We start from the raw sequence: 16,019 nt of genomic DNA, 5'->3' as shown, positions 1-16,019 counted from the left end.
GAACCATGTACTATTTTCAAATACTTTCTTATGGTCTTGGGCAAGTTGTTTCTAGTTTTCCACTGACTTGTTTGTAAAGTAGTTTCTCCTATGATGGGAGGTCTCTGAAGTACAATTGCTATAGTTAAGACAGTTTAGCTCCTTTGAAATGTAATTACTCTAAATCTTCTGAACTGCATTCTTCTAAAGTGAACTTGATACTTTGTTCTTTCTAAAGCATTTGGAAAATGGGAACTGAAAGTGTTACCAAGAAGAAGTAATCATATTTTCATTTTCCCTTTTGAATACTGCAACTGGACATAAACCCCTGAGTACAAGTTTTTGGGGCAAGAGGGAGAGAGTTTTTCTTTGCACTGTACAAATTAAAATGTTAACGTTAACCATAGGGATTGCAGAATTGGATATTTATTCATGAGGGAGAAAAGCTTAATCTTGAAGACCAAGTTTTTATAATGGAGGGATGTTCTCAATAATTGCCGATATGCATGAGCACCCTTGCATTTGGATGCTGCCTACAGCAATCTGAAATACAGAGATGGGAAGTTTTCAGGAGGGCAGTATCTCATATCAGCAGTTCCGTTTTCATAAAAAGTTAATCCCTTTTAAAACAGCATGAATTGTAATGCTTCTGAAACTAGAAGCAATGTTGATTTTAACATTTAACCCCTAGTTTTGGATAAGGGGACTTGAAGTGTAGAGAAGCCTAATGGTGGTATGACATGGAACTCGTTTTATCACACAAATTTTTCTGCATCAGTTTTGAAAAGCTTTAATAAAAATTAAGTCACAGCCTTTTAAGGTATGGATTCCCTTTCAGTTCTGTTTTGCCATCTTTTTTGCTCAGATTAGTCTATGGTCTTGGTGTATGTCACTTGCTCCCTGCCGTCAGACAAGTCCACACACAGCAGGACCTTCAAGTTAGTTGACCTGTTCCCAAACCAGTATTTCTGTGGACCATTTGAAAAGGGTTACAGACAGAGACTTTGCTTTTGCTTGGCTATCACCACCATGGTTGGTCTTCTGCCTCAGACCAGAGCTGTGTGGTTTGTTGTTGTTTGGATTTGTTTTCAGACTTAATCATGCTTGCTTCGCTCTTGTAAAACAATGTGTTGATATGGGATCTGCCAGAAACGGATTTATGAAAACTTTCATGCTGTGTAATGCCTTATAATTTATTGAAATGTGTTCAGAGTTCACTAGAGTTTTCCTGTAGAGTCAACATGAAATAGAAAAACTTCCCCCTGTCTCAAGTGTTTCATAAGAACATGGGTCTTTAGTGAGCAAACAGTATACTTACCTATCACACACACCATTTGATATTATTTATTGAATTCTTACAAGTAGGCAAATAGCTACTAAAGAACCTACTGTTTTTTTTTCCTTTGGACACTTTATTGAATAACCAGAATTGTGTGTTTCATCAGGTTGCATTGGCTGACTTAGTATTGAAGTTCTGAATATATTTATTTCTTTCTCAAAATATCTTGAGATTACTATTGAATGGGAAATATTATTAGCTAAAACACCACTTTTGGAAAGTGCTTTAATCAGCTATTATGTTTGCATAATAAGAACAGTTAACTTTGAAAAAGCATTCATATAGACTTGCATTTCTGCCAGAGCAAGGGAATGGTATTTAAAGGAGGCTGTGTTTATGATTCCAAAGCTGCTGGGGAAAAAAAAATTGTCAGATCTAGAACACTAGAATATTATGTCTTTGGAATTCTTTATGTTCGACACCTATTTATTTTAGCTAAGTATTTAATTACTGCTATTTTTGCCCATTGTTCACAAAACCTAGTGTTCTAGGACTATCAGCTCAGTAAGTCTGCCTTGTTTTCTTCCCAAATGGCATAATACCTTAAGTTGTTGGATTGTTTGGTTTTTGGGTTTTAACATCTTTCATAATTTCTTGTTTGCATCTTAAAATCCTGCGTGGAGTGGCTGCCTGTCAAGCAATGACAGCTGGCAGTGGCGGGTGCTCAGCGATGCTGTTGAAGGCAGTGTGTGCCAAGCTGCACACCCGATCTCTGCAGTGACCTTCGATCTGTGAAGGTCTGAGTAACTGGATGCAATGCCTTGCATCTGTAGAACGAGTTCAAGGGTAGCTATATCAGTGGGGTCCTGTGCCCAGTTAAGTACAGGTGCCAGAAGGATACAATGCGGCGCTGTAGTGGCTACATTGCTTTGGGATTCTAGCTGATAGTTGTGCATGGGATTGTTCTGTGCTGCATAGTTTTAAACATGTCCATAGTTTAAAAGCCATGATCAATTTTAAGTGTCCGGAGGTGGTTTTGGTTCTGCAGAAAATATAATTTTATCTTCGCAGTCTCAGTAAGTGATCTGAGTTATGGAGTTAATACTTTGCAGTGTATGTAAGTCTTCTGCGTAGATAACAGAACCATGTACAAGAGTTATTATTTACTCTTTAAAATTTGGACTAATTAATGAAATCATAAGCAATTTCTGTAAGATAAGGTATGATCTTATTACCTGTGAAGTTACACATTTTTTGGTTCTGCATCTCGAGCTGAGCTCTTCTGAGTGACTAATTCATGAAAATAAGAAGCTACTCAGTGGGGAGCAAAGAAGGAGTCTGAATTATCATGTCAGTAGATCCTGGTGAATTCTTCTGCTTAGGAAGCAGAGATATCCACTTCTGGAGTTATTCTTGAAATACATGGTGAACAGCTCTTGTGAGCTGTCAATGCAGTATTTGGCCTAATTTTAGTAATGGGAACTTTTTACATTTTCTTTAGCCCTTGAAAAGTTTTGGGTGGTGTCCCTCTCTCATCCCAAGTACAGATTTGTAAGTTATGTTTCAAAATATTGTGATATGAGGCTATTTCATTTCAACTTTCATAGATAAATAAAAGTTTGTTTTAGAAGAGGAGGGTTTGATATTATGTTGGCTGTTAAGATTTGCATCTGAATTGATGAATATTTTTGGGGTAGTTGGAAAGCTTGTTGTAAGTTGCTGTCCTTCCCATTTCTCTGTAGAAAACCGTCTGTGCAGAATGAGAATGTATTTATCTTTACCAGTTCCAAAATAATTTATATCACCTCAAAGTAACCCATTTCTTTAGTTTCAGCTGCAGAAGGTTCTGGGGAAAAGAGACACTTCAAACCTGTAGCCTAAACATGCTTGGTCTTGCTTCCTTAGAAATCAGTCTTGTACCAAATCCCAAAACACAGTGGAACACTTTATCTGCTTGGGAATTTTCCAGGCATGGGATACGAGCATGGGGTTTTCACAGTGGTAGGCAGTATCCTGGAATTTCAGGAAATATCCTCCAGAATTTTCTGTAGATATATTTGCAGTTGTTTGCAGATATTGTCTCTGTTTTCAGAGAGCAATAGGTACAGGTTAATGAAGTTTCTTTATATGGAAGTTTTTGTTTGGGATTTATAAAGTCTTTAATAAAAGAAAACTTGCTTTCATTTTCAAAGTATAACTTATACATAAAAGCAGATTGGCTTTTCAGCTTCTCGATGCAGACCAAATTAAAATATTTCATTAAACTTGTACTGATTGGTATAATATAAGTTAGAGCTAAACATATTCTTCTCTTTTTTTTTTTTTTTTTTTTTTTTTTTTTTTTTTTTTTTTTTTTTTTTTTTTTTTTTTTTTTTTTTTTTTTGTGTATGTGTGTGTACAGAAAAGATGAAAAGGAGTATGCACTGAAGCAAATTGAAGGTACAGGGATTTCCATGTCGGCCTGTAGAGAGATTGCAGTAAGTGTATATAAATGAAAGTATTTTTACTGATGTTGTTACTCAACAGATATTTTATTTTCCTCACATTAAGTAACATAAAGATTATCTAAATGTTTTCTTTAAAGTATGCAAGCATGAAAGTTTATTCAGATGTGAGCTTTTTTTAAAATGCTTTCTAAGTCATAATTTTCGTTTTAGTGGAAAGGAGTGTTCTTTCCAGGTAATAGTAATGTTTCTTTCTGGTATAATTTGTTTCTTCTGCTTTAATATGTTGAGAGGGAAATAAATGTGAACTTTTAAATGAAGTCTTATTTTAAAAAGGAATGTTTTTAAAATGACTTGAAGGAAAAAGGTTCTGGGAGATTACAGCTACCGTTACAATTCCACTTGCTAAAAATGTAATTTATTTCAGACTAATGACAGCTTGTTCTTCTTTAGCACTCGAGAACAGTTTGTTCTCCTCATTTCTTATTTGTTTTGCTAAGTACAGAGAAATTTCATAGCAAAATAAAAACCAGCTTTAATTGTATTTTTATTACATGTGTCTTAGGAGAAAAAATGGATTCAGAAACTTCACACTTAGAAACACATTAGTGCCTATAATTTCTTCAAATTTGGTAAAAATTAAGTGTTTGTATATGAAGGTAGAATTTGATCTTTAAATGTTTTATTTTACGTCTGAAAACATGTATTACTGTCAAAATGCTGGTACCAAGTAAAATTTTGCAAGAATTTCTTGCATTGCAAAACAAGTGCACTTGCTTGATTAAATATTTACCTTGTCTTAATGTTATTGCTGTGCTGCCAGCTGTTGAAATGTATGTTAGGATTGTGACTAAAGCTTTTTATAATCTAGCAATGTTGCATTGAAACCCAGCGTGCAGGTGTGCAATGCAACGTGAGGCATTAGAAATGCATGATGTCCATGAACTGAACAAAGCACTGTATTGGGTTTAGTGTAGTGTCCATGGTAATTCTGTATAAAGAGACTTAACAGATAAAACTGCTATCCTTTTAAAGTGCTTATCACTCTAAGGTCAAGGTCACTTGTGGATTTGAGAGACTGCTGCATTGCTGTCAGTCACTTTACACAGGATTTACCCAGTGACCTTTCTTGCTATTGTTTCTGCCTTTGGAGGAAATAAGAAATCCCCTTTTAACATCAGTGCTAGATTATATTCTTGATGCTATAAAATCAGTTTTGACAGCATCGAGGGTTTTTTGTTTCTTGGATTGTTGTCCTTTGTTTTAAATTGTGCTACTGTGGAGATCATTGTGGAATAGTCTGAAGGAAACTTTTCTGTTGTCATGATAGGGCTGTGGTAGGGAGCTGGTTCTATCATACCTGGACACAATAATGAAGGGAAGTAAAGAGTATTCAGTTATTTAACTTTGATGATACATAACTTTTTTGTCTTGTTTTTCTGATTTTTAAACTATTTTTAAAATGAGTAAACCTTTGTACAAAGCACAGTACAGCCTGTGAATTTTGACTTCTGGTGTGTAAGTTACTTGACTGCTTTTAATGGTTCATCTGGTAATTCTTCATTGAATTTTACTTTACTCTTCTTCAGACCTTATTGTAAAACTCTGTAACCTGAGCTAATGGAGCAAATCACCATTTGCCTCAGTGAAATTTCAAATATTAGAAATGTGAAAAAGGTAAAGCTGAAATAGTTGAAAAAGAAATATAAACTTTTAGTCATATAGAAACAAGCCAGAATCAAATGCATTTTCCATAAAGAGAAGCAGACTTCTAATTAATGCATCAAGAGCTTATCTTGTATTTAAAGGCTTAGATAGGTGACAAAGAGGGTAATGTTTACTGATTAAATAAAGACTTTCAACCTGTAAAGAGGCCATTTAAAAAATGAATAGTTCTTTGAACATTCAACCCACCCCTACCCTCACCAGCAGCAAAACAAACCCAAACCCCACCTTGGAAGCCGAGAACATGAAAGGGGCACCGGTGTGTGTTCAGAATATTTTAATAATTCTATAAACTGAAGGCACTTTACAATATGCTCAAGAAATATGTTGCCGAACTAAAAGACGCCCAGTTTTGCAGTCCAAGACCATTTTGCATGTCCTATTTTTTAGACAGTCAATATCTACTGACTAACTTTCCCTGAGACAAAAGGCAGATGACTCCTCTGTTCTGGCATTACAAATTCAGTTGATCTGTCTTTGCTTAGGACGTTGAGAACCACGAAGCTTCCCTTACCACCATTCATATGAGCTTTTCCTGGAAGAAGGCGTATGGCAGTGAAAACATCATTTAGGCAGTGGTTCCTGGGGCAAGTGATTGTTACTTTATTTCAACTGTAGGGTGATACCTGCTGAAGGATTCCATATTTCAGCCAATTCTGTTGTCTTGAATATGAAAGTATTAGAAGGTATTCTTATACATCAAAAGACGTGTGTGGGGGAAAAAAAGCTAATTAGTTCCCTGCAACTCAAGTCTATTCTGAAGATAACTGAAATGGCAGCTATTTCCGTGTTCCTGTTATGAGGCAGATTATTGCTTGGGTTAAGCAACAGCATTTTTTGAAGAGCAGCGCCATAAAATATGAATGAGAGTTACGAAATACAGAGTTTCATTTTTAGATGGTTATTTAGTTAATGAAAGTGACATCTCTTTCAGCTCAAGACTTGAATTAACTCATTTTGGAACTTGAGGGTGGGGGAAAGGAAGACTTTTACTTTTATTCAGTTATGCTGCTTTTGTATTTTATGTTTTGCTCTTTACCTTGTCTAAGAAGGTTTTTTAGAACAACAAATGGAGACAGAAGGGTATTAGCAGACCAGAGGGGTATTATTTGTTTGGGCTGGGTTTTTTTTCCTATGGAGTATCCTGGTCTTCATTTGTTCTGTTAAGAACAAATAGCTATAACTTTAAAAGTCTGCAAACAGCTAATGGTAATGGAATTTTGTACTTCTCTATCAAAAAAGCACCAGGGTAATACAGCTTTATCTGAGATTTCTTGTCCCAAAGGCTTTACTTCCTGTGAGAGTATTATCCAAATTAATTCAAGTACTTTACTTTTCACCGTGAAGAGACTATAGACTTCTAATTGTGGATTTTGGGAAAAACTAATTCAGAAAAAAGAAAAATAGTCAGCCATTTCTTAATTAGTACCATTCACTAAGTACTTAGTAAATATCTGGATATGTAGCCTGTCCTTGAGCATGGAAGAACTTCAGCGCAATTGTTGTTATTGGCTTATTTAGCTGATAAGATGCAGGTCAGAATCCTAAGTGAATGGAGCATGTCAAAAAGCAGGATCACAACCCTGAACTTTATGAAAGCAGACTTGAACCTCTTCAGATATCATCTTGGAAGAATTCTTTTGAGTTATAGCCCTGGAGAAAAGAGGATACAGGAAAACATGCTGGTATTCAAAGATCAGACACAAGGAACTTCCATCCCAAGAAGTGGGCAAGCAAGCAAGGGCAACAGGAGGCCTGCATGGATGAACAAGGAGCTCCTTATTGATCTTGGACATAAAAAGGAATCAGGGATTCCTTTTGGAAGCAGGGATTTGTAACACAAGAGAAGTATAGAATTGCTGTTTGATCTTGCAAGAATAGGGGTTTGAAAAGCCAAGGCTGATGTGGAGTTGAGTCTGGCAAGGGACCTGAAGGGCAACAAGAAAGGATTGTACGAGAGCATGAATATCAAAAGGAAGACTAAGGAAAATATGAGCCTGCTGCTGAATGGGTACAATAGGTATGGAAAAGGCCAAAGTACTCATAACTTTTCTGCCTCATTCTTTACCAGTGAGACCAGCCTTCAGAAGTCTCATGCTCTTGAGACCAGAGAATAAGTTGAAGAAGGAAGACTTACCTTTGGTGGAGGAGGTCCAGGTTAGGAAGCGTTCAAACTGGGCATACACAAGTCTGTGGTGTCTGATGAGCTGCACCCACAAGTGCTGAGGCAGCTACTTGGATTTCATTTTGAGACCATCCTCAGTTATCTTAGAAAGATAACCAAGTGGATAGAAGAGAGCAAATGTCACTCCTGTTTCCAGGGAGAGTCAGGGGAACTACAAGTTGGTCAGCTGCATCTTAGTCACTGGGAGGGTGATGAAGAAAATCCTGGTGGAAACCATTTCCAAACATATGCAGGACAAGACAGTGATTGGGCATAGTCAGCATGGACTTTTGGAGGGCAAATCATCCGTAACCAATCTGTTAGTCTTCTACCATGAGATGCCTGGCATGGTCAATCAGGTGAATGTTGTAGATTGTTTATCTCGACTCCCCTAAGGTTTCTGAGGCTGTCTCCCGTAACATTCTTGCAGACAAGCTAACACAGCCTGTAGACAAAAATGACTACTACTAAAGGTTTCATGTGAACCAGTGGCTTGAATTAGGTCCTGGATGCTGTTTGGTCAACTCCTGGTCCTTTCCAGCTTTTTACCCATCCTCACCAATGAGAACTTCCTCTCTTCCAAGGATAAATTACCAACTGTAGCCATCTCTGTAAATAGCAATCTTAATTCTAAACTTCATTTGATTTTTCTATGTTAGGGTGTTTTTATAGATAATTTTTTTTTTAATGTAGGGGAAGAAAATGAGACTAGGCTATTATAGGTTATTTAAATGGGAGAAGTAGAGCCAAAAACCAGCAGCATTGCTAACCTAGCCTTTTTTAAGGAGTGCCCTAAGTCCTTCAGTTTTGCCCTGTTTGAATGTTGGGTCTCGGACCTGTAATCATTTTAATTTCCACATCCTGTGCCTGTATGTGCTGTTTTTTAATGAAGACTGCTCCTCTCCGAGTCCTTTAAATGTTGCCAGTATGCTGTAGGACACTAGTGGGACCTTTGTGTTCATACTTGCATTTATGGGTACAGGTTAAAATAAATTCAGACTGTAATGTTAAACGAGTTGCTGAAATCTTACTCCAACAATTTAGCATGCACAAATTATTCTCAGGCCTTTGTAACAGTGTAGGTTACGAAGTGCTAGAGGGTACAAATATTTTGGCGTCCCCAGTTTCTGAGAGTGGGTGAAGTTTCAGAAACCTTACACTTTAAATGATAGGTCTTTGTAACCTTTTTGCATTTCTCAGCTTTCTTGAAGAATGTTCTGTCTCACTGTATTTACATTCTTTTCTGCCTTTCTGCTGTCTGTGGCCTTCCTTTGTATGTGGACGGCTCTTCTGGGGTTTGACTGTGAACCAGGCTGACCTTCTAACCTGTTTGACCTGTCTCTGCATCTCTTAAGAATGCAGAAAAGATCACCTGTACAGAAATGATGGTAACTTTTCAGTATTAATAAAACACTTAGAAGATTTGTAATGCCATCAGTTCTCTTTTAATGAAGTTGCATAGATTTTTATAATAGGTACAAGTCCTCTGCTTCAGCTGTACTGACCTCTTCTTTGACCTTGACTGTCATAGCAGCTTGCAGTACTTACTGCTGTGTAGACCCATGTAGACCTTGGTCCTTGGCCTTGTTGAAGGCAAGGTTAAATAAAAAAAGGCTTAAAAAGAGTCTGTGTCCCTGAGTAGATTTGCTGTAAGAGATTCCTTTTGAATGCCAGGACTTCTTTTCCCTTGCCAAGATAGAATAAGTGAGTAGAATATTTGGCCGTGTAAAATCTTCCCATAAATTCTCTACTACCTAGTTAGAAAAGATTGTTAGATTTGTTTGTGGAAACTTTGAAACTCTACTCCCTCTTTCAATAGCTGAAGGTAGTAAAAGAAGTGAAAAAAATTTTTGGAGGGATTTTTATTGGAGAGCTAAGGCATGGGTTGGCTAGAAGTGTCTGTGCATTTTGATTTTATAGGTATGAATCAGCTGAAAAAGATTTTGGGTTCAGCTACATGACAACTCGTGTTTTGCATACCATAGGAAGAATAAGAGCTCTCTGCATTACATGGTCTGATCTTGTATAATCTGTGTAATTTAAATGCTGTTTTTGTAAGGGAGTACCTAAATTCCTGCTGTGGTTATTCTTCAAAAGGATTCTGTGGACATTTTCTGTCCTTTTTTATTTTATTGTACCTGAAATTAACTTCATTAAATGAAAGTACTACAAAAGTAATAAATGTGTGGAATAAAACAATTTTTGTTCAATCAGTTAAGTTGACTTCTTTTATATCAACTCATAAATACACTGTAGTGTTTATGAAAAAGTTTGAAGCTTGAAGTACAATTTTTTACCAAGTAATCGTAACAAAAGTAGAGCATCATCTGAAGAGGCTGGTCGGCTCTGTTGTCTGACTACAGCTACCTCCTTCATTGATTTAGCAGCAACTAAAAAGAGCATGCAGAGGAGAAAGGAAGAGGGAAACACTGCTTTTAGATATCTAAATGCAAAATTAAAAACTTTATTTATTTTTGTACAGCAGTTACTTTCCTTTTCTTGAAGTTGTGTCTCTGCTCAAAGCGGGAGAGCAATATCAACAAATCAACAGCAAGGATGTTAAAAAGATAAGGAAAGCCTTTACAGCAGCCTAATATGATGTGAGCTGAAGAAACTTCTCTACAAATTAGGATATAATCCACATGCCCAGTGCAGCTGACTAGGGGAAAATGGGTGTTCAGTGCTATTTAGACTCAGTTTTTCTTTGCCTTGAATTTGTTGTTTACTTCAGATTCTGAATATTCTGAGAACATACAAATGTAAAACCAGCTGATGGTGCCTTCAACAGAAATGAAAAAAAAGCAAAGCCAGACCTCTTCAGGTTAAGCTGCAGGCAGCAATGCACTGAAAGCAGATAGCTGCATTATTGCTCAGCTGAAGAACAACAGAGTTGCAGATAATGGAAAGAAGATTTTTTGAAATATTTATCTGCAAAACTTAAATACTTCCTTCAAGACTGCTTGTGTTTCTGTATGCACAAATGAACATATATGCTTACATGTTTTAAAGCTTCACTTGGAATGTTTTGTAATTTTTGGGTTCTTCTCTGAATTTGTGTTATAAACTTTTATTTTTCTCTTCTATTTCTCATGCTTTCTTTAGCATTGAGTATATTCCTTATGTTCCTCCATTTGTGTTTTCCCTGTAGTCAAGTAAAATTAATTTGTACATGTTTTCAGTTTATTCTGTGTGGAGTTGTAAAATTGTTTGAATAATATATTGACTTTAGAGAAAGACACATTCTAGTTATGTAATTTAACATTACGTTGACTATTTCGATGCCTTAGACTGAGAGGTGATGGCATGGGTTTTTAGGTGATGGATTCTTTTTAAGTGGGGACTTCTGTCTTCAAATTCTGTTACTTAATTGCCCACTTAATTCAGCAACAGGCTCACATTTTCTCGTTCAACCTTTCACAACCAGTGTAATAGCAGAAGCTCTTGTTGCCCTCAGCATTCCTTGCAAGTGTCAAATCAAGGTGAGCTTCAGCTTTCCTGACACCATCCCTACATGCCTGGGCAATGTCTATGAACTCCTCCCATGTAGCCTGTCCCTGTTTGCACCCCTCTGTATACTTGCATTTAAGCTCTGACTATCTGCTTAGCCAAGCAGGTTTCCTACTTGTATATTTTAATAGACCTGCCAGTTTTCCTCAGCTCCTTCGCTCTTCAGAGCTGGTTCCTGTGGCTGTCTACCAGTTCCTTCAATAAATGAAAGTCTGCTTTCTTGAAGTTCCAGGCCTGTGCTCTCCTACTTGCCTTCTTCACTCAGGATCTTATAATCAAAGAATAATAGAATGGCTTGGGTTGGAGGGGACGTCAAAGATCATCTAGTTCCATCTTCCTCACCATGGGTGGTGATGCCACCCATTTGATCAAGTTGCTTAGGACCCCATCCATCCTGACCTTGAACACTTTGATGGATGGGGCATCCATGACCTCTCTGGGCAACCTGTTACAGTGCCTCATCACCCTCACAGCAGATAATTTCTTCCTAACATCTAATCTAAGAAAAATCTCTCCTCTTTCAGTTTAAAGTTGTTCCCCCTTTGCTATCACTATCTGCTTCTGCAAGTCCCTCTCCTCCTTTTTTATAAGCTCCATTTAAGTACTGGAAGGCCACAGAGAGATCTCCCTGTAGCCTTCTCTTGCTGCAGCCAAAGCTGCCTTTGATTGTCACATCTCCAAATAATTCTCATTTTAGGATTGTTTTAGAACAGCTGTGTGCTACCATTATTGGCCCTTCCAGTGTTTATATCAAGAAATTGTTCCTGATAAGTCTCCAAAAGTTAACTGGGTTCCTTGTGCTCTGCTGTGTTGCCTTCCCTGTGGATGTCAGGGAGAATGTCTTATGAGAATGAGGGTTTGTGGGTCAGAGACTTCTCCCAGCACAATGTCATTCTTACGAGTGTTCATCATCTGCAAGCTGCCTAAGACTTCTTGGTGCGCAGAGAGTCTGTGAGGCAGAAATGAAATGTTACTAGTAGTACCTAAACTAGATAAACAAATGCAGAACAGAGATGGCTGGATTGAAAATTGAGTATCAGTGGGAAAAAAATTCTAGGAATTCGATCAAATGTTGCTTTTTTCAATCCATTATCGGGCATTGTTTTCAGCCCTGTATATGGCTAAGTGGATAGTTTTTTTTTTAGTCCTCAGTTATATTTTACTCTGCAAATTTTTGTGTGCAAGTTACAGTCAGCTTTGTTATTTGAAGGCAAAATGTCACCTTATCTTCTACTAAACCTTTATTCACTTAATTGAATTTCGCAATGTTAGCAGTTTCAGTGAGGTGTTTTCCTGTGAACCTCTTATGTATTTTTTAAATATAGTTTCTTCTGTATTGTACTGAGATTTGTCTCACCCTGTGTTGATTTGAGATGTTATTTTATGGGGGTTTTAAGATGCAGGGAGGCTTTCCTGTCTCCAAGCTGTAGTTAACAGTCCAATAGTCACTAAGTAGATAGCCTGGTGTCTTTGGTTCTGTGATGCATCTTGCCTGTAGGCTTACAGTGTGAGGTTGTTGCTTAGTTTGCATTTTTGGTAAGAAGGTGTGAGCATCATAGTCATGTTCTTGGCTCCATTTGGCCATCTGAGTGGCAGAATGTTTCTGCCTTGTAGAAAGAGCATCATGTTCATTCCTCCTATGTCACCAGCAGTGTCAGGATGCTTCCTGAAACCTGTTGCCTGTATGTAGTGCCTATACTAAATTGTTGGTGGAAGTATATGCCACAGGTGTACTTGACCTTTTTTTTATGAAGCTACCTGAGCATGCTGAAGTTAATGTAGTTCAGACTGGCTATACTTTTGGAAAAAGTTACTAGTTTTTTGAATATGCAAACAGCATATTGAAAAAAGCTATCAGTAGAATAATTTGGATTGGAGACAGTTATGAAATAGTTATGAAATCTGCTGCCAGTTCTTGAAGACATTTCAGAAACTCTCTGCCTTTTCCTTCTGTGCTAATTAACTTATTCTGTCCCGTGGCCCCTGCAGAGTTTATTTCTCAACTGTCATTGTCTTTCCGTATTTTCACTTGCTTATTAGATTACTTCAGTTTCTTTATTACCTCAGTTGCCTTTTGTACTATTTCCCTTGCATTCCTTTATCTCCAGATGCCTTTAATATTTACGAGCAATATAGTGGTTTCCTGTCCGCTAGCTGTGTCTTGAATCCATTTTGGTTTGATTTCTCTGAGTTTCGACTCTAAGGAAGATTCTTATTACTGCAATTAATGATCTCTCTCTGGTAAAACACCAAGGTTTGTTCAGTATCCTCATTTGCCTTAGTATCTTTGCATTTCAGACTAATAGTTATTTCTTCTTTTTTGACATGTTATATTTGTTATGTATTAGTGATTCTGTTCTTGTCTAGGTTTTATTTAGTCTTTTTTTTCTGCATATGGGTGATCTTGCATCTTTACGTTCTGTCTCCAAGTGTTTGTTATACTTGCTGGCTAAAAGATACTTTACTGTTACTAAATTGTCTTTTGTACTGTTTCACATCTGAAATTCACTGAACTTTGCTCAAAGCCTTGCAGTCAAAATAAGTAATTCTGCTGTGATGTTACATTTTAATCATTTTCAGCTATCTCAGTTGTTCAGATTTTCAGTCTAAGGCCAGATGTATTATTTAATTTTTGCTGCTTCTGGGCATCTCAAGTCTCATTTTCAAGCTTTTATTTATCATCTTCAGTATTTCTAGAATTCATGGGTTTTTTTCAACACAGATAGGCCTGGAAAACTGATCTGTAGTCCTGTCTCAATGGGATTATTGTCGTACAATCAGAATGGTTTGGGTTGGAAGGGAAATTAGAGATCATCTAGTTCCAACCCCTCTGCCATGGGCAGGGACACCTTCTATTAGGCCAGGTTGCTCAGAGCTCCATCCAACCTGACCTTGAACACTTCCAGGGATGGGCTCATCCACAGCTGCTCTATGCAAGATGTTCCAATGCCTCATCACGTTCGTAGTAAAGAATCTCTTTCTTATATCTAATCTAACCCCACCCTCTGTCTAAAGCCATTCCCCCTCGTCCTGTCACTACCTGCCTCTCTCCAACCTTAATGATTCTATGATTTCAGCTTCTGTGTTCATCGGTCCTTCATCACATGCACTCAGGGGGAAAAAAATCATCCATCTTGATGAGACACGCAAAAGAATTTGTCATTTGATGCAATTCATTGTTGTTAATATTTTATTAATATTTATAAAACTATGGTGAGTTTGCTAAGGCAACAAAAGACATACTGAAAGTTTAATCTGCTACTTCTCTCCTGAATTTGGCTGGAGGACACTAGTGAGAGCCAGTAAGGGATGAGTCCTTGTGGTGCTTGAATAACTCCAGTAATCCAGAGGGATGGCAGTGAAGGTGACTGTGTCTGTACCACATTCTAGGGGATTTCTTAGATTTGGTAGGACTTGGTCTCAGAGTAACCATAAAGAGCAGCATTTTCAGCTTGACAGCTTGGCAGTGGTGGAAACTGGCTGAATACAAAGACTCAAAGTGACTGTTGCTTGGCCAAAGGACAGTAACACAGCTGTGGCCTTTAATGCATATGGAATTTGGCTGCAGTGTATGGGATCTAATAAATGGGGGCTTAATGTTAAAAAGTCACAGCATTGGGTTGCATTAGCGGTGATAAGGGAGCGGTGGGGAGAGTGAATATGCAGTGTGGCTTAGGTTGATACTGCCCTTTTATAGTGCATGATGCTCAGAAGGATTCTGTTGTCTAGGTAACAGGGTCTGCACTTCATTTCTTAAGGAAGATGGAACAGATGTTCCTGCAAGAAGCAACCAATTATCACCAGTGAGAATATTGGCAGTATTTAAACTAATTGCTTTGTTGCAGTTCATATGCTGTGAATAGTAAAGAAAATTTAAAGGCAGGAATCTTCCTTGAATGGCTTTTCCTCAATGAGGTTTTAAAAAAATATTTATTTAAAAATATTATAAAACAGCACTCAGTCACCAGTATGTCTTTTCAAACTTCCATTTATCACTGCATTTTCTTCTATATCATTCAGTCTTTTTATCTGATATTTGTAGTGTCTCTTTCATGATCGTTGAGTCCCGTTGCTCCATCACATCTTTGTCACATCACATTATTTTATTTTGTTATTTTATTTACTTAAAATACCTAAAAATCTGAAGGCAGTAGGGTAAAAGGATGCTTGCAGTGGAGTAAGACACTGAGGGCTTTTCTAAATTATGTAAATATGTTCTAAGATATTGTTTGTTTGTTTGTTTGTTTGTTTTGTGACACAAATCAGGCGCAGCAACTCGGATAGGGACTGTGCCATAAAAAGCTGGGGCAAAAAGGAAACCATACAGACTGTATGCATGTGTGAAACCCTCCTATGTGCTGCTTAAATGGGGACATAACTTGTGTGGTGGTGACAGTGGCAAGGAGAGGAGAGCTGAAGGGGGGACAACATGGAACAAGAGTGCCCAAGCTCTCCCACTGCAGCACTCAAAGGCAGTGTGCCTTGTTTATATGAAACTTTGTGCTGAGGTAACCTCATGTATAAATTTAAGTGTTTATTGTTTTCATGGATGTAGCTTTGTCAGCCTGGAAGATGAATGTAGTCCTTACAGCATCGGATGTGTTCTTGTCTTTTATAAAGAGATCTAGGGGGAGGTGTGTATGTAAATCAATTTTTATACCTTTGGGATAAAATCTGATGCTGGGCATTAAATAAGAAAAGAGGGCAGTGGGACCAGATTCTCAGTGCACTGTTTGTGAGTCCTTAGCAAAGCTAAGCTGTAACATTATGCATTTTAGACAAAAGATCTGGCCCATTGCCTGAACTTTTCCATGGTTCTTGCCAAATATAAAAGGCAAATATTCTGTTTTTTAGGTAGGGCATTGCAAAAACATGTTTTTTGTCTTGGCAGTATTAGGATAAAGGAAGAATCCTTGACCTA

At 37.5% G+C, this 16,019-nt stretch overlaps 1 protein-coding gene across 3 annotated transcripts in view; it reads left to right on the top strand.

Moving 5' to 3' along the window:
- Nucleotides 1-16,019, top strand: part of CDK19 (cyclin dependent kinase 19) — a 112,429-nt gene that overhangs the window by 12,701 nt on the left and 83,709 nt on the right. For 2 of the 3 annotated variants that reach the window (XM_027901559.1, XM_027901558.1), the window contains exon 2: nt 3,660-3,735. The exons of the other annotated variant lie outside the window; for it this stretch is intronic. In XM_027901559.1, coding sequence (XP_027757360.1) covers nt 3,660-3,735 — 76 coding nt within the window. The remainder of the gene's footprint in view (nt 1-3,659; nt 3,736-16,019) is intronic. 3 annotated transcript variants of the gene reach the window in all.

The sequence above is a fragment of the Empidonax traillii genome, unplaced genomic scaffold (assembly GCF_003031625.1).
Source record: "Empidonax traillii isolate 1590-97213 ecotype Southwest subspecies unplaced genomic scaffold, ASM303162v1 scaffold798:size368312, whole genome shotgun sequence".
Taxonomy (NCBI): Eukaryota; Metazoa; Chordata; class Aves; order Passeriformes; family Tyrannidae; genus Empidonax; species Empidonax traillii.
The sequence above is the reverse complement of the archived record's forward strand: the minus strand, read 5'-3'. Positions and strand labels throughout refer to the sequence as shown.